Consider the following 17,445-nt stretch of genomic DNA (forward strand, 5'->3'; position numbering starts at 1 on the left):
GCCGTCTTGTTCAAACTCACGATCGCGGTATCGGAATCACTCACCTTATGGCCTCTCCCTCACCACCTCTTTTCGATATGAGACGCAAACTCTCAGTTCCTTGTCCTCTTACCCGTCTCGGTTGCCTTCTGGTTAATTGATCTTTTGCTTACTGCTTTCCGGGAGGACTCTGCCGAGTCTAGCGCCGACTGAAGAATTTCGACTTCATCCACGGACGCATCTGGAAGTTGGCTTTAGACATTCTGGAGCAGGATTCAATTCTACCTGCTTCTGCTTCCTTTGTACTTCTGGTACCTTTTTACCCGGCGTCCTGCATCTACTCTTTTCCTTTGTCTATTGGGCTGAGTTACTCATGTTACTATTTCCCCTTGTCCTTTCCCCCAGACCCCTTCTTAGTATGTTATGCCCAGATAATACATTTTCTTCAGACTGTACCTATTTAAAGGCTCCTTTCATTTGTAAGCTAGTAATTTGTTTAGAATAGTCTTGTGAATTCTGGACCGCTTGTCCGGCTCTTTGCTTCAAGAGGCTGTTTAACGTTGTCGTAAATTTTGTATCTTCAAAACATAGAAAATTTCGTCTTTTGTCTATCTTGTGCATGTTACGACGCATAGCAATGATTTGTATGCGCTGTGTCTATTTGGGCTGACTCGCAGGTCCTGCTGCATGTCTAGATATATTCCGGCAGATTAGGGTCCTAGCACTTTTGGGAACCGTTGGAAGCTACGTATCCCTTAGAGGATGAAACAGAAACTATTCTACTACTATTATTATTAGTCTTTCAAAGCGCAGCTAATGGGGCGACCAGGTGCCCTTTTTAGAATAAACCACCGAACTTCATCATGTACTTCTATCGTCAAAGCGTCTAGAGTCTCCAGAGTGCGGGATTGATGGGTGTAACGGGCTGACCGCCCGCAGGATCATCGGGGCGGATCGCGACTGACCATCGACTTCCAGTTTTCCTACTCATCCAGGCTATCACATCCCTCCCCACCTCTCCTGGCGATTGTGCGGCTCGTCATGCTGCGCTCTTCAATTGCTCCGGGTCGGCAGCTGCTGTCGTCTCCTGCTCGCCAACGGATCCCGTCGCAATGGCTGTCTAAAGCCGGTGCTAGCAGCCGGCTCCCGGCTCAGGTACGAGAACCTATTACCCTGCTCATGTGCCCACCAAACATACCACTGACAATCATTTGAACACAGCGTTTCTTCGCTGATTCTAAGCTGCCAACCACCGATGCTCCAACTCCCGCTACTCCTTCCTCTCAATCGGTCGTTCCTCCACAAATTCCGACCAAGCCCACGGAGCAAGGTACCACCACTAGTCAACTTCATGCCGCCGATGGTTAATCCACCTGTACGCTGACTTAATCTGCAGAAGCTGAAGTTCCCCCAGCTGCGCCTCGCAAGACTGGTCGTTTCCGCCGATTCCTGCTCTATTTGATCCTGACCTCCGGTATCGCTTATGGCGGCGGCGTTTTTATGGCTCTGAAGTCTGACAACTTCCACGATTTCTTCACCGAGTACGTCCCTTACGGCGAGGAATGTGTTTTGTACTTCGAGGAGCGCGACTTCTATCGCCGATTCCCTAATGCTTCGAGACACTCGAACCGCATCCAAGTTGCTCCTCGCGAGGAGGGCAAGGCGGTCACAATCCCCAGCAACAGCGGTCTCTCTTGGAAGGTCGCTAAGGAGGAGCCCGCAAGTGATGTTTCCAAGAGTGGTCCTTACAACAGTGCTAAGGTTCACGACGCTCAGACGAAGACCGAGGCGGCCAAGCCCGAGGATCGCAACGCCGCTGTCCTGGAGGCCAAGGAAGACAAGTCGGCCAAGTCGGCTAAGAAGGAGGAGAAGCCCGCCCCCAAGGAGGAGGAGAAGAAGCCCGTCTCTCTCGATGCGCCTCGCGAGCCCGCAGTTGCTGCCAGCACCATTGAGTTGCTCCAGACCAAGGAGGGCGACGAGCCCGTTGTGCAGCAGCTGGTTAAGACCTTCAACGACATTGTCACCGTGATTAGCGCCGATGAGAACTCTAGCAAGTACTCTGCTCCTGTCGCAAAGGCCAAGGAGGAGCTTCTGAAGATTGGCGAGACCATTGCGGCATTGAGGGATGAGGCCAAGCAGGCTGCCCAAGAAGAGATCAACAAGGCACACGCTACGTTCGACGAGTCTGCCCGCGAGTTGATTCGTCGTTTCGAGGACATGCGCGCTGCTGAGGTTGCCCAGTTCCGTGAGGAGTTTGAGGCTGAGCGTGAGAAGCTTGCCCTTGCTTATCAGGACAAGATCAAGGTTGAGCTTCAGCGTGCCCAGGACCTTGCAGAGCAGCGCTTGAAGAACGAGCTTGTGGAACAGGCCATCGAGCTGAACCGGAAATATATCCACGAGGTCAAGGATCTGGTTGAGCGTGAGCGCGAGGGCCGTCTCAGCAAGCTGAACGAGCTTACCGCTAACATCTCCGAGCTCGAAAGCCTGACTACTGGCTGGAGCAACGTCATTGACACCAACCTCAAGACCCAGCAGCTTCAGGTCGCCGTCGACGCTGTGCGCTCCGTTGTTGAGCGTTCGGAGTCCTCTCGTCCTTTCGTCCGTGAGCTCGTTGCCGTCAAGGAGCTGGCCGCTGACGACCCCGTTGTTGAGGCTGCTATCGCTTCCATCAACCCCACTGCTTACCAGCGCGGTATCCCCTCCCCCACTCAGATCATTGAGCGCTTCCGTCGTGTCGCGGGTGAGGTCCGCAAGGCCAGTCTTCTGCCCGAGGATGCTGGTATTGCCAGCCACGCTGCTAGCCTGGTTTTGAGCAAGGTCATGTTCAAGAAGGATGGTCTTGCTGACGGAGATGACGTTGAGAGCATTCTCCTCCGTACTGAGAACTTGCTCGAGGAGGGCAACCTTGATGCAGCTGCCCGTGAGATGAACACCCTCCAGGGTTGGGCCAAGATCCTGAGCAAGGATTGGCTGGGCGATGTCCGCCGGGTTCTTGAGGTTAAGCAGGCTCTCGAGGTAAGCTTTTTCCCCCATCGTTGTATTTTGTTTTTTAGGCGAAGCCTTTGCTAACACCTGTTCTCCTACTAGGTTATCGAGACCGAGGCTCGCCTCCAGTGCTTGCGGGTGGAGTAAAATGAGCGTTCTTGATTCCAATTTATCCTGTATATCTTCGTCATGTCTACAGGAACTGTACCTTTAGTTGTACTTTTGCGTTAGACCAAATGCTAGAACTTTTCCTTTGTGTTATGGATTGGCCGATCTTCTATTCAACAATCTATATGTTGTACTAAACTACTGTCAAAAATTGTTATGCGTACTTTCACCCCTTTGATAGACCCTGTGAGGTCATTCCTGTAGATATGCTTAGATAATCGGCCTGTCCGACGCGCAACTCCAACATTGTAGATCGACGGCGCATGACTTGTGCAGATACTCGAGTTACTCCCGCGGTTATTTTTTTCCCCTGCACCCGAAATCGACCCCTTGATTCTTACTGCACTCATGGTTGCACAGGTTTGACAGGCGATGCTCGTTGCCTTTCCTCAAGGCGAGGCAATCCAGCTCCCTCGCCCTTCCATCGGCTAATCGATGTCGCAACGACGCAATACCCCGAGCGAGCGAAATTCAATGCCTCCAACCGATGGAAATAGTCACGATGCGTCGCAAGAAAGTCGGCCGCTTCCACAGCGATCCGATGCAGGTTCATCTCGGCGGCAAGCTGTCCCCACGAGCGACGGCCGAGCGAGCGGGGAGCTCGAGGGGAGTACACTGGGGAGCAGCTCTCGTGATGGTGAACGAAGGACACCGGGTCAGCGCAGGACACAGAGTTCTAGCGGGTTTCTGTTAGACTCCTTACCACGCTCGTCAAGCCTGAGAATCGGCTCGCACCGAGCTCGCCCTTCAGAGCCACCGGTAGAGAAACGCAGTGCCCCCGACGGTGATATCGTGGTATCTAAGAAACGATCGCGCTTTCCATGGAGTCGCCATAGGACTTCGGCATCTGAATCAGCTCGAGCGGCTTCTGAGTCAAGCCCAATCGCCGCTGATCAAGCCCCGACGCCACCCCCCGATGTAGAACAAACCAAAACCCCGTCCCGCGCGACCTCTGGAACACATGGCGATCACCAGGCTGCTGCGCCCGGTATGGATAGGGACTCTCTTCAGATCGTGAATCTGGCTTTGAATTTGAATGAGTCTCGGAGGAGGACTGCCTCCGGACTTGTCCCTGGTCCGAACGTGCGGAGACCTCTATCTGTGTCGCAACCTGCCGCTGCACCATTGGAGCTTCTCCCACCAGCGCCTACGGGGAAGAATGCACAGCGCGATTCTTCGTATCGTGATTACACTCAGATCCCTGGCGATGGCTCCCTCGAAGGACCACAGTCAACCGCAAAATCTCCGGTGGTGGATTTCCTACCATCTACTGTTGCGAACGACAACCGATTGTACGAGTTCTCTGAAAGGACCCTCGCCCGTGCAGATCGAGCTCGTCGGCATTTTGAGCTTTTCCAAGAGTACCTGCGACTTCTCCCCTCGCTGCCCCCGTTGCGAAAACCCCAGGTCACCGATGATTCTGATTCTTCGGATGTCCCACCTGTCGTCGCATCAACAAGCCGAAGCTACAATCCCCTTCAGATGATTCGGAATCGAAAGATTAGGTATCGAGAGAAATGCCCAATTGACCCAGAAGCTGGTGGCTGGCATGACGTCGACAAAGTCCATGACTGGGTCAACTCCATCCAGAATCGGTATAGCGACAGGACCCACGATGAGATGCAAATAATTAAACTGCCGTCTTTTCAGCAAGGTCAACATCATACACCTCATGGAGATTCGCAGGATTTCGACACGACTGTCTCGCCCCCTGGCAGCTTGAGGCGTGTCAGTCGTACTAATAGCGTCAAAACAACTCGCCCACGTCTCGACTGGGCGAGCTCACCAGCAGAACTACTAGCTGATGTCGCATGGCTCGAGGATAGTTCTAACAGAGCCAAGATCGTCGATAGAGATGGCAATAAACTCTACCCCGATCCAACAGAGCTGGTCTTGATGGATAGCAGCGTGGAGTACCCCCAGCAGATACCACGTTTGTCGGTTGAGATGGCATATCCCAACCAAGAGGAGTTGCTTTCCCGCAACATATCTTTGTCCAGTGCTCGCCCGGCCCTGGAACCCGAATTCAAGAGTGTTGGTCGAGGCCGGCACAAACACAGGTTTCAGAGCCATTCCCACGCACGAAGTCAAAGTGCCTCTAGTTCGGGAAAGCGCTCGCGTTGGGACAAAGTTAAGATGCGTGCTGGAAGCGTGTCTAGTGATTCTAGTCCAGAGCGGCGTAAGTCTTCAGACCGAAGCCGTCGAGCATGGGGACACTCGCGAATTAAATCCGAGGCTCTCATGCGTAAGGAAGCCTCCAATCTTTCCGAGTCACGACGCTCCAAAGCTCCCGCTGCTGTCAACGACACGACCAGACGTCAAATGTCTGAACTTCCACCGCTCAGTACCAAGGCGAGTCAAGTGGGCCGACAAGCCTCGTTTTCATCAACTGGCAGCTTGGACAATAAATACAATCCAAGAATGTCTTTTGAGGCAATGGATAGCACCGCACCAAATTCTCCTGCGCACGCGGGCTATTTCCCTAGCATAGCAGTCAAGTTGTCTCCAGCTTCAAGCCGGTCCCCTTCACCAGCTAAGAAGGGACTTCGTCACAAGATTGTTTCTCGTCACGAGCGGAGTAAGAGCAAGCAAGGCTACCGGGACTCTCGTGAGCACGAAGACGAGAGCCTTGCTGCAGTCGCTTCTCAGCCTTCTTTGCCGTCCCAGGAGCAGTCTGAGCGACCGTCCAAGCTTCAACCCAGTCCTCTTCCGGATATTGTATCCACATCTTATTTCGATGACCAAGGAGTTTCCGAAGGTCGCGCTGATGGCTACAGAGGGCGAAAGGGACAGCATTTGCCGGAGTCTAAGCTGCGAGGAATCTTCAAAGGCCCCGGCCGGATTGCTGAGATTGTTGGCAACGAGGTCTCTAAGGTTGGAGACTTGATTCTGAAGAAGGATACACTTCCTGATTCCCGCAAATCATCACCCGGGACTACAGTCGCTTCGGATGACAGTGACTCGGACGAAGATGAAAGGAGAACAGACAAACGCTCTGGGCCACAGGGACTACTACGGCGCCTGCCCAATCTTACAGACGAGCCTGGTCGCCTCATACGTCGGGAATCCGAGAAAATCATATCTTCTAGAAGCTTCAAACCTTCCCTACCAACCTTCACGTCCCCGCTACGACAAGATGACAAGAGTGGAGGATCGAGCGATGCCATTGAGCTTGGCAGTACTCGTGAGCGCTCAGTCGCATCACCGCGACCTGAAGAGCAGGAAGGGCCCAAGAGGATGGCTCTGTCTCGCAGTAAAACGCTCGACTTTGGCCCAGCCCTTCAATCCGCCCGTGGTCGCATGAAATCATCGAATGCGATCAAAGATCCTTCTAATCCTTTCAGCCTTACCCAGCCCCCGGTGACTGGACTCGCTCGAGCGCGAGCATCCCCAGGGCCTGGTAGGAGGCCTGCTGGATTGTCAGGTGCAGGTCGGGCCTGGAGTATTTCAGGCCGCAGTCTTCACTCATTGAACGACTCTGGCGTTCCGGGCAAGACCGAGATTGAACGTACTCGTACCCTACTACTAGCATCCGGCATCAAAGCTCGGGAAATTACCCGCCGAGCCAACAGCTCGCGGGATCCCCCTCACTGGCTGGCAAACTCCATGGGCAACAGTTCTTCCGTTCCTCGAGTCACTCGAATTAGTGAATTCGATACCGCCGCCCAGGGTTTCTTGCGCAGGTTTGAAATGACCCAATACTCATTTCAACAATCGATGCATCATTTCTCCACTTCTACCTCATCCCCTCTCCGCTCGCAGTTAAGGGACCTGGAAATCCTTGTCAATCAAACCCTTACACCCCGTGTTCGAGCCACTGCCGACAGTGCCGAGGACCTATGTGTCCAACTTAATACCACCAGTACTCTCGCCGTGAAATCTCTCAGTGATGCCCTCGACCGAGGTATTCGGAAGCGTCGCCGACGACTGCGTTGGGTTCGACGCGCAGGGTTCGTCGTGCTAGAATGGGCTCTTGTCGGCATGCTTTGGTGGGTCTGGCTCATTGTCATGGCTTTCAAACTTGTACGTGGCGTCTTCCGTGGAGCCATATCCGGTGCGCGGTGGGTTCTCTGGCTCTAAGCCAGCTACTATGAGCTCTTGAGACCATTCGTCGACGAAAGGCCTGGCTCAACCCCGATCTATATCTTACTTTTACTTCTGTTATCGGCCCGTGGCTTCGTTCTTCCGCTCATAGCGCGCATATACCCTTTATCTCGGTGTTACTGGCTCTTGTTGTGCTTTTTTATGGATGTCAACATACATGTCTTAATGAAACCTTCTGTCATATACTTTACACCCACCTGGAAATATTATTGGGTTCACACTTTGCTCCACGATAATGTTCAAGTAGAAAAGTGATACGTATTAATGAGTGATCTGAGAAAGAATGCTCAATGGGTTGATGGTGCGAAGCTCTATGTATTCTTCAGATGTATTGTTCAGACAGCAGAGTAGAAAGGTAATATCCCAAATTTTAAAGTACATGTCCCGGCAAAGAAAGACGCAAGATGATATAATGCCATGACGCAGGAAAGTAGAAGAGCGCCTCGAGTCCGCCACAGTAGCACCGTGAGCTAGATCTTGTCTTCTCTATAAGAAAGATGATTTGCGCTGTTTTAGAGGTGGAACAGAGCCCAGATCCTGCCTGGGCCGAGGAAGAAGTCGAATGGGAGAAATATAGTGGTAGTTTTACAAGGTGTGTAGGGAAGATGGCCAGGGTGGGAATTTCAGGCAGGGTCTGGGTGGGTTGTTGAGCAAGCTTATTTCTTGTTCCGGTCGGCCTGAGCCTTCTGGTACTTGGCAATGAGCTCCTTCCTATAAGGGAGAAAAATGGTTAGCATGTGAACGATGTATCAAGATGTTGGTGAAAAAAACGTACTGGACTTGTGGGGGAGCCTTCTCGTAGTGGCTGAACTCCATGGTGTATTCACCCTTGCCCTGGGTGGCAGCGCGAAGGTTGGAGCTGAAGCCGAACATGCCGTTCAAACTGCAGTCGGCATAGATGGTGAACTCATCAACACCAGTCTCAGTGTCGTTGATGGTAGCACCACGCTTGTTCAGCAGGGCAATCACGTCACCCTGGAACTCAGACGGGGCAGTAACAACAGTCTTCATCAAGGGCTCCAGGACGGCAGGGTTGCTCTCCACGAAAGCCTTACGGAAGGCCTGCTGAGTAGCGTTCTTGAAGGCCATTTCGGACGAATCAGTCATGTGAGTGGCACCATCGTTAATGACCATAGAGGTACCGAGAACCTTGTGGCCGATAAGAGGACCCTTCTCGCAAGAGAGGTTGAAACCCTTCTCACAAGCGTACAAGAACTTCTCGGAAATACTGCCACCGACAATTTGCTGCTCGAACTTGTTGTCCTCGAGAGCGCCGGTAGGCTCCATCCATCCCATGACACGGGCATAGTCACCAGCACCACCAGTCTGCTTCTTGAGCAAGTGGTCGAAGTCGACACGCCTGCCGATGGTCTCACGGTAGGCAACCTGGGGCTGACCAGTCTCACAGTCGACACGGTACTCACGGCGCATACGCTCGACGTAGATGTCAAGGTGCAGCTCACCCATACCGGAGATAATGGTCTGCTCACTCTCGCTGTCGTAGGTCACACGGAAGGTCGGGTCCTCACGCTGGAAACGGGCCATGGCCTTGGAGAAGTTGGCGGCATCCTTGGTCTGCTTGGGCTTGATGGAAAGCGAGATGACAGGCTCGGGAACGAACATGGAAGACATGCTGTAACCAAGCTGTCCGTCGGTGAAGGTATCACCGGAGGCACACTCAACACCGAACACGGCGCAAATTTCACCGGCACCGATCTCACTGACCTCCTCCATCTCGTTGGAGTGCATACGCACAATACGGGGGACCTTAACCTTCTTGTTGTTGCGGGCGTTGAACACGTTGGAACCCTTGCGGAGGGTACCCTGGTACACGCGAATGTAGGTCAGCTGACCGAAGTTGCTCTCCTCCAGCTTGAAAGCCAAGCCGACGAAGGGAAGAGAGTTGTAAGGGACAAGCTTCACGGAAGCCTCGTTGCGCTTCTGGTCAAGAGCAAGGTTCTCAACCTCGGCGGGGTTGGGCAGGAAGTCAACGACACCGTCAAGCATGGGCTGAACAGACTTGTTGGCCAGAGCGGAACCCATGAAGACGGGAGTGAACTTCAGGGCAACGGTGGCGCGGCGAATAGCAGCACGCAGCTGGTCTTCGGTAGGCTCAGCCTCGTCCAGGAAGATCTCAGCAATCTCATCATCGACATCGGCAAGGGTCTCGATGAGCATAGCCCGGCGCTCCTGTGCGATCTCCTTGACCTTGTCGGGAATTTCATCGGTCTCAAAGATCTCCTCACCACTCTCGCCCTTGTTGTAGAGAGCCTTCATGCGGATCAGATCAACAACGCCCTCGAACTCGTCCTCGGCACCGATGGGAACCTGAACGGCGGCGGCGGGCATCTTCAGCTTGGTGTTGATCTGCTCAATGGCCTTGAACGGGTTGGCACCCATACGATCCATCTTGTTGACGAAGGAGATACGGGGAACGTTGTAACGGCGCATTTGACGGTCGACGGTAATGGTCTGGGACTGAACACCGGACACGGCACACAGGATCATAACGGCTCCGTCAAGAACGCGCAGCGCTCTCTCGACCTCGATGGTGAAATCAATGTGACCGGGGGTGTCAATCAAGTTGATGTGGTACTTCTGGTCAACGCCCTCCTTATCCTTCTTGACCCAGTCACAGAAGGTGGCAGCAGATTGAATGGTAATACCCTTCTCACGCTCCAAATCCATAGAGTCCATCTTGGCACCGACAGCATCACGACCGCGGACCTCGTGGATAGCCTTGATTCGACCAGTGTAGAAGAGGACTCGTTCGGTACAAGTGGTCTTACCACTGTCGATATGGGCCTATTGTAGAGGGGAACCGTTAGAACTTCCATGATAGACCATATACAGTTTCCATGGTGATATATACCGCAATACCGATGTTCCGAACTTTGTCCAAACGGGCAGCCTCAATGGGGTCAAGGTTGTCGATAATCGCGGCCTGCGACAGACTGTCCGGGCTGGCCGCAGCGGCCTCGAGACTAAAACCACAGTAAATTAGCATTGAACAAAGAGGATTTCGTCATATTTTCAAACTCACACTGCAGAAGCAGCAGCAGAGGCAGCATTGCGTCGCTGCTCCCATTGCCTCATGACCGACTGATAAGCCGGCGCGACACCGGAGGGCCGCAAAGCGGCCGTGGATGCGCATCGCAAACGCAGGAAGGTCTGGGACTGGAAACGGGTAGTGCTGGTCAAGCCAGACACCGCACGGTACGGCAACCGTGCAAGAGTAGGAGTCCTCATAACGACGATCAACTCTTACCAAGATTGGTCGAATCAACTCGAGTTGAATGCGCGCTTGTTTTCGCGGAAAAAAAGTTCGGGGAAGCCAGGAACGCATCACGTGATTACCGGCCTCTCAGGAACGGCGCATTACAAGTACTTAATATACCCTTCAAATATAGATCGCTAGTCTCAATGGTTGATTAATTCATTCGTATGGCTATGCTCGCTGGTTTGAACGAGATGCTTCATCTGATACTCGGGGTACCCTGCCAAATCGAGGATGTGGGCTATAGTTCAGATTTTGGAGATTCCTTGAATTGAATGAAACATTGAAGACCAGCGATTCTAGTCCTAAAGCTAATGTACAAGTATAAAGACCCAAGCGCCGCGATATCCCAAAGTATTTATGGGTTGGAAACAAGTATGCAAGGTGTATGCCACCAATTGAAGAGTCGAGACGAAATCCCGCGTATCCGGCCGGATCGGACAGATCGGACACAATCAGGACAACAGGATATGCCAATCATATCAAAAACATTCGAGATATCACGTATATCACGTATGTTGAGACTGTCGAGTCGGGCCGGGTTGGAGGTATCAAAATCGTGCATGCCATCGAAACAAAAAGCAGAGAGGAAGGTTGTTGGTAACCCCTCTATTTGCCTTGTCGTTGCTTGTGCTTGGGGTTCTTCGAGCTAAAAAGAAGTAATTGAATTAGTAAACGCATCTTTCCACGCTTGTTGGACTCCAACAGCAATGATTGGGCTGGTCCAGAACTCACCAAATGATATACACACGGTTCTTTCGGCGGACAGGCTAGAGCACCGAGTTAGTATCCAAGACTGCAATTCCAACCCAAGAACACATCCAACAAGAGAATCCATATCAGAACAGATCATACCTTGCATCCATCACACAGCCGCTTAACGGAAGAGCGAGTCTTCATGCCGCGAACCTGCTCAATCTGCCGAGTCGCACCCACAGCCACAGCAACGGCACTACCAGTCCCTGAAGAAGTAGCCCGCAGCCTCGTCAAGCTGTTCCGAATCATATGCGAGAAAGGACGAAGAGACATAGCGCCAGGAATTGATCGGCGAGACACGGAGGGGAGCAGCTGGCGGAGGGCGCTGGGCGCTCCGAGGACGGTGCGGAGCGAAAACATGATTGCGATTGTGTCGAGAACGAGGGAGTGAGGGTAATGAGGCGCGGTGCCTCGGTGATCTTTCGTTCTGGGCCGAGCGATTGAGGTGTAGGGCTCGTCGTTGATGCCGTGCTCCGCGGGTTCTCGCGATGGGAAGATTGTTGCCCGGAGCTTTTGTATTGCCGAGTCACCGAGCCCGCATTGCAGGAGTGGGTCTCATACATAGAACTCGTGAGTATTGTATTTTACTACATAGCTCTCTTGAATTCTTTATTTTCAATGCATTTCTTGGGCATTCTGTTTGTTATATTGAAAGGCTGTCTATTGAGCAGCTCGACAGGCATGTGTAGAATATGATTTATATTGATATACAAAAGCTATAGTAAAGATGGAACCGATTTCCCAATAGTCTATTCTGAATTTGAAACCAAACGCCGAAATTGGGGGAATGAAAGCACATCAGAAAAGAGTTGCACTTTTAGACCGCTAAAATAATGAAAAATAAAACAAAACAACATGATCATCAACCAAAACCCCCATCTGGATATCTGCACTATGGACATGGGCATATGCAACAAAAAGCAAGCACATTATTAAGGACGAAGGAAGGTCTGGTAGGTAGGCGAATCGGTGTGCTCACTGAAAGGATAGCCCAAATCCTTGAGGAAAGACTCGAGATCATCCTTCTCATCAGCTGGGCACTGGATCGCTGCAAGAACCTTGCCCACGTCACCCCCATAGTTGCGGTAGTGGAACAGAGAGATGTTCTGGTTGGGGCGGAGGGTAGTCAGGAACTTGGCCAGCGCACCCGGTCGCTCGGGGAACTCGAACATGAACAGACGCTCGTCGGCAACGTCAGCGCGACCACCGACCATGAAACGCACATGGCGCTTGGCGAGCTCATCCTCGCTCAGGTCACGGGTAGTCATACCAGCGTTCTCCAGTTCCTCCATGATCTTGGAGAGGTCGTCGCGGCCGGTCTGAGCAGACAGAGAGATGCCCATGAGAACATCGGCCGTGTCGTCGTGAGCATAGCGGTAGCTGAAAGCGGTCACGGCGTGGGGAAGGATGACTTCGACGAGCTTGGCGAATGCACCGGGCTTCTCGGGGATCTTGACGCTGAGGAGAGCCTCCTTCTTCTCCCCGAGAGCAGCCCTCTCAGCAACGAAGCGGAGACGGTCAAAGTCCATGTTCGCACCAGAGGTGATGGCAATCAGCTCACGGCCGGTGTCGGGGCTGGGGTTCTTGGAGATGTACTTCTTCAGACCGGCAAGACTGAGCGCGCCAGCGGGCTCGATGACGGAGCGGGTATCCTCAAAGACATCCTTGATGGCAGCGCAGATCTCATCGGTAGAGACCTGGATGATCTCATCGATGACCTCTCGGCTGACCCGCCAGGTCTCCTCACCAACAGACTTGACAGCTGCACCATCCGCGAAGAGACCGACCTCCTTGAGGAAGACACGTTCACCTTCATCCAGTGACTGGGCCATGGCATTGGCGTCGTGAGCCTCAACACCAATGACCTTGACGTGAGGTGCAATGCGCTTGAGGTACACACCAATACCAGCAATCAGACCGCCACCACCCACGCCGCAGAATACTGCCTCCAGCTTGTCCAAGTTCGCCTGGCGCAACAGCTCCATACCGATGGTACCTTGACCAGCAATGACGTACGGGTCATCGAATGGCGGGATGTTGGTCAGACCATGCTGCTTCTCCAACCGGTGGGCCTCGTCCTTGGCGGCATCAAAGTCATTTCCGTGGAGAACAACGCTACCTCCCAGACGGGCAACGTTCAGGTGCTTAATGGCGGGAGTACCGGAGGGCATAACGATGGTAGCGGGGATTCTCAGCTTGCGAGCAGAATAAGCGACACCCTGTGCGTGGTTGCCAGCAGAGCAAGCGATGACACCCTTCCACCGCTGCTCCGGGTTCAGATGGGCCATCTTGTTGTAAGCGCCACGAAGCTTGAAGCTGAAGACGGGCAGCAAATCCTCTCGCTTGAGAAGGACTCGGCTCTCGAGCCGGTTGCTGAGGTTGACGGCATGGTGAAGAGGGCTCTCGTCGATAACATCGTAGACTCGGGATGTTAGGATCAATCGCAGATACTAGATAACCCATTGACGGCTGGTTAGAATTGATCAATTGAATATGAAGGCACAAGCTTTTTTCTTACATCGGGGTATCCGTTGGGCAGCAGGAAAGCATTAGGAATGCCCCAGTTGGGAGGCACACCAGGAATACGTTCAGCGCGCTCAGAGGGGGAGTCGGAGCGGCGGTATATTCAGTCAAAGCCAAGCCACTCATCTTGGGAGTGACGGGCGACGCGACCCCGTTTGTGGTGGGCTCTTCAGACATGACGATTTTGACAGATTTAAATTCACCCGAAAAGGTGAAATCAAAAAAGTTCAATGGCTTGGGAGAGGAAACGAAGGGCCAATGAGGAAATTCTTGCCCCTCTGACTCTTTTTTCTTGCGGAGGCGGGCCCGCGATCGGAGCCGGAGACTTATGTCATCAACGTGGATGCCCTACCTACCATACTTAATACGGATATCCTAGGGAATAACTTGATATATGATACGTAAGTATAGACTTGATTTGTTTGTCCATAGTATAGATTAGTACTTTTTCTCCAATGGGAGGCCAATGAATGTGAATAGAATGGCAAGAGAAGTGCGACTTGATATCTTACATAAGCTAATGGCGGTCAACCTTAACTTAGTCACCTCGCCAGTTGATTTGAATGGCGTGACTTCCTTTCAGAGCAAATTAGGTAGATTCGGATTTGCTTTGTACTGAAGGATTAAATAATAAATAATTTGAGATGATTTTGCGTCGTGTCTTTTATTGATTCAACACAGCCTGGCCAAAGCGATAACATCAAATAATAAGAAATGGGGACTCGTAGTTTTACCGCCCATCCTCGTATGCTCTGCAGTTCAGGAAAACTTCTTGGCGAATTCGCGACGTCATGCTCCGAACAACCCTTGCATACCACCAGCAATCTTCAACTCCAGCCCTAAACCGACGCTAAGCAATCTAGCCGGCCTTGACAGCTGAAGGGACAATTCCAACCAGTGTGCATATACGTTCGCAGCCCTCGTTCCTTGCCCACCCGAGTCGTCCGATCGCGACCTACACGCAAACCACATCAGCTCACGAGAGCTCCACGACCCCCTCACATCATGAACCGCGAACCTGTTCCCTCGTCCTTTGAGGACAACCCGTATGTCACTCAATACCTACAATGACCTGCGCTGCAATGAATGCTAGATGGAAGGTTACTTGCGACCGAGACAACTTGTGCGCTGACATTGCTCCCTCCATGACAGTCAATTCAAGGAGGAGACTGGCGCCCAGAAATTTACCAGACGCCTGAAGGAAGAGCCTCTGATTCCACTTGGTGCGTTCTATGCTACCAACATACAGAATATCCCAGCCACGGCATACTAAACATCTCCCTCTCTGCAGGATGCGCCGCAACATGTTACGCCCTCTACCGAGCCTACCGATCCATGCGAGCTGGCGACTCTGCCGAAATGAACCGCATGTTCCGCGCCCGTATCTACGCCCAAGCCTTCACACTAGTCGCCCTCGTCGCGGGAGGAATGTACTTCAAGACGGAGCGCCAGCAGCGTCGGGAATTCGAGCAGGCGGTGGAAGAGCGCAAGGCACAAGAGAAGCGCGACGCATGGCTTCGGGAGCTGGAAATCCGTGACAAGGAGGACCGCGAGTGGCGAGAGCGTCATGCGGCTATTGAGGCGGCGGCGAAGGAGGCAGGACAGAGGCCGTCTTCACAGGAGCCGGATGCCGCTCGGTCAGCTATTGAGCCGGCGGATGAAAAGTCGATCGGGGTGATGGATGCCGTGCGGGCCTTGCTGTCAAGAGCCAGCTAAGTACGAGGTACAGAGTAGTATGTACCAGGCTATACTTGGGTCGATCATGGCACGTGTAAAATAAACGGGATAGGTCTTGTAGTAGTGTATGATTTTGTATATAGGTGCTCTCATCTCCACCATACATGGTTATGCTTGTGTTGATTTTCATTCTGAAATCATGATAGTATCATCTGATAGAAGGATCGGAAATCCAGTGAGTCAGATATTACTTCATGATGCATATGGCGGTCAGGTTATGCTCGCAATGCTCGTAGTAAACCGGAAAGACAGTCTGTCCGTGGCATGGTTTATCGGGAAGATAAGGTAGACTTGTGAATCCTTCAACTACCTAATAGGGCTACCTATGTATAGTCAAAAAGTACTCCGTATAGCACGCATAGTTGGCGGAAATAGTGCCGACTGATCATAAGGCACCGGTTGGCTAAAAGCTTCTTCCTTTTTTGACAAATTCTTACTTTTTATTCTGGCCAGACGGTCGAGAATCGGAGGATCCGATGAAAGATCGCCCGTGGTGGCATCCTCTTCGGGGCTGCCTCGGTTCCTTTTCATGTGAGATCGACAAACTCAGCGTCATAGACTCGGCAGAGTTTTGCTAATACGATGTAGCGTCAAAAGTACACCGAAATTTCAGTCATGAGAAATTGAATATCCAACAATAATGAACTGGGTCGTATTCTGTTCTTCATAAACTGCGAGATAATAGGTTATAAGTTTAAAGGTTTAAAGAATCTGGGGAAGAGGCACGGAACCCAACCGGGCTGCTGCTTCTCGGCGTGCCGAGGCGTGGTTCCTTTCCGGGGGCCAAGGGACCTGCATTTTCCATAGTTTATTGCCCTAAAGCTTTTTCAAGTAAGAGCCCCAGCAAAAATTTCTATGAACCCCTGCCGTGGTCCAACCTTTTCATCGGGTTGTTCCCGGAGGCCCAGCTCGGCGCCTTCTTTCAACTACTGAAGTTACTGGCCTTAGTGCTTGCCCTGCAGGGTCTCCCCGACTCCGAGGCATGTTCCGTCCCATGACGTCTGGCCATACTCAGGAACGCCTCGGTCTTAACCTGGATTGGATTTTTTTCTCAATTTTATGCTAGCTCTGAAGTTTGACTTCCCCCAGTATATAACCCAGTGGACACCCGGCGAGGCGAAAGTGGATCTTATTCTTTTCTTCATCACAGTGCAACGTACAATCCGAAACACGACCAAGACAGAGTCTCTTTCACGTTTTCGATCTCCTATATAACTGAGTTTTGAAAACAGCAATTGTCACATCTATACCCATCATGTTGGCTTGGGTCTATCCTATCCGCCTGATTCAGGCTGTCTTTGCCCTGGCTACTATTGGCTTGACTGCATACGGTTGGTGCCCACCACGCGATTGACACGTGAAAGACTCTACTGACAATTTCGACATAGTCATTGCATCCCTGTACGATGAATGGTCCTTCTCCAATGTCATCTATTACATGCTCTTCAATGGCTGTTGGACTCTCGTTGTCGCCGTGCCCTACTTGGGCCTCGCCCCTATCTGGCTCCCGCGCTTCTCGCATGAAGTCGTGATCCCCGCTATGGAGTTCATTACTATGGCCCTCTGGCTCAGTGGCTGGATTGCTTTGGCAGTTATGATCCCCAAGCCCAACTCTTGCAGCTATGCCAGCTGTCACGGTCTCCAGGCGACCATTGTCGTTGCCGCAGTTGAGTGGTAAGTTACCCATGCATCCGGTCCCTGGAAATATCCAAAAAATAGTGAGTCTAACAGCAAAAATAGGGCACTCTTCGCTTTCACCAATGTCTACGCTTTCATGGACGTCGCCAACTCTCGCCGCAACCGCCACAACCATGAGCAGCAACAACCGGCCGTCTCCGAAGTGACTGCCCCCGAGAGCGTCTAGAGCGAAGACAACGACTTGCAGTACGACCCCAGACCGAGGCAATCATAGTTCG

General features: G+C 52.2%; 7 protein-coding genes across 7 annotated transcripts; 4 read left to right on the plus strand and 3 right to left on the minus strand.

The window, feature by feature from the left end:
* Window positions 1–1,020: 1,020 nt before the first annotated feature.
* Window positions 1,021–3,111, plus strand: N7496_000634 (MICOS complex subunit MIC60; the record flags this gene model as incomplete). The annotated part of the gene is made up of 4 exons (XM_056693565.1): window positions 1,021–1,134; window positions 1,201–1,309; window positions 1,376–2,994; window positions 3,067–3,111. The coding sequence occupies 4 exons, from the start codon at window positions 1,021–1,023 to the stop codon at window positions 3,109–3,111; spliced, it is 1,887 nt and encodes a 628-aa protein (XP_056560294.1).
* A 456-nt stretch (window positions 3,112–3,567) lies between these two features.
* N7496_000635 (uncharacterized protein) lies at window positions 3,568–7,212 on the plus strand (the record flags this gene model as incomplete). The annotated part of the gene is made up of 1 exon (XM_056693566.1): window positions 3,568–7,212. One exon carries the CDS (start codon window positions 3,568–3,570, stop codon window positions 7,210–7,212), a length of 3,645 nt encoding a protein of 1,214 aa, XP_056560295.1.
* Window positions 7,213–7,892: 680 nt separating this feature from the next.
* Window positions 7,893–10,485, minus strand: N7496_000636 (elongation factor G; the record flags this gene model as incomplete). Its single annotated transcript, XM_056693567.1, has 4 exons — window positions 7,893–7,947; window positions 8,012–10,041; window positions 10,109–10,220; window positions 10,280–10,485. 4 exons carry the CDS (start codon window positions 10,483–10,485, stop codon window positions 7,893–7,895), a joined length of 2,403 nt encoding a protein of 800 aa, XP_056560296.1.
* A 637-nt stretch (window positions 10,486–11,122) lies between these two features.
* On the minus strand, window positions 11,123–11,629 carry N7496_000637 (50S ribosomal protein L36; the record flags this gene model as incomplete). Its single annotated transcript, XM_056693568.1, has 3 exons — window positions 11,123–11,162; window positions 11,249–11,283; window positions 11,369–11,629. The coding sequence occupies 3 exons, from the start codon at window positions 11,627–11,629 to the stop codon at window positions 11,123–11,125; spliced, it is 336 nt and encodes a 111-aa protein (XP_056560297.1).
* A 572-nt stretch (window positions 11,630–12,201) lies between these two features.
* Window positions 12,202–13,969, minus strand: N7496_000638 (threonine dehydratase, biosynthetic; the record flags this gene model as incomplete). Its single annotated transcript, XM_056693569.1, has 2 exons — window positions 12,202–13,719; window positions 13,847–13,969. 2 exons carry the CDS (start codon window positions 13,967–13,969, stop codon window positions 12,202–12,204), a joined length of 1,641 nt encoding a protein of 546 aa, XP_056560298.1.
* An 828-nt stretch (window positions 13,970–14,797) lies between these two features.
* Window positions 14,798–15,508, plus strand: rcf1 (respiratory supercomplex assembly factor RCF1; the record flags this gene model as incomplete). Its single annotated transcript, XM_056693570.1, has 3 exons — window positions 14,798–14,838; window positions 14,945–15,015; window positions 15,084–15,508. 3 exons carry the CDS (start codon window positions 14,798–14,800, stop codon window positions 15,506–15,508), a joined length of 537 nt encoding a protein of 178 aa, XP_056560299.1.
* A 1,276-nt stretch (window positions 15,509–16,784) lies between these two features.
* Window positions 16,785–17,393, plus strand: N7496_000640 (MARVEL domain-containing protein; the record flags this gene model as incomplete). Its single annotated transcript, XM_056693571.1, has 3 exons — window positions 16,785–16,860; window positions 16,918–17,203; window positions 17,270–17,393. 3 exons carry the CDS (start codon window positions 16,785–16,787, stop codon window positions 17,391–17,393), a joined length of 486 nt encoding a protein of 161 aa, XP_056560300.1.
* Between the last annotated feature and the right edge of the window lie 52 nt (window positions 17,394–17,445).

This window comes from Penicillium cataractarum, assembly GCF_028827025.1.
Source record: "Penicillium cataractarum strain IBT 29864 chromosome Unknown utg000001l, whole genome shotgun sequence".
In the NCBI taxonomy this organism is placed as follows: Eukaryota; Fungi; Ascomycota; class Eurotiomycetes; order Eurotiales; family Aspergillaceae; genus Penicillium; species Penicillium cataractarum.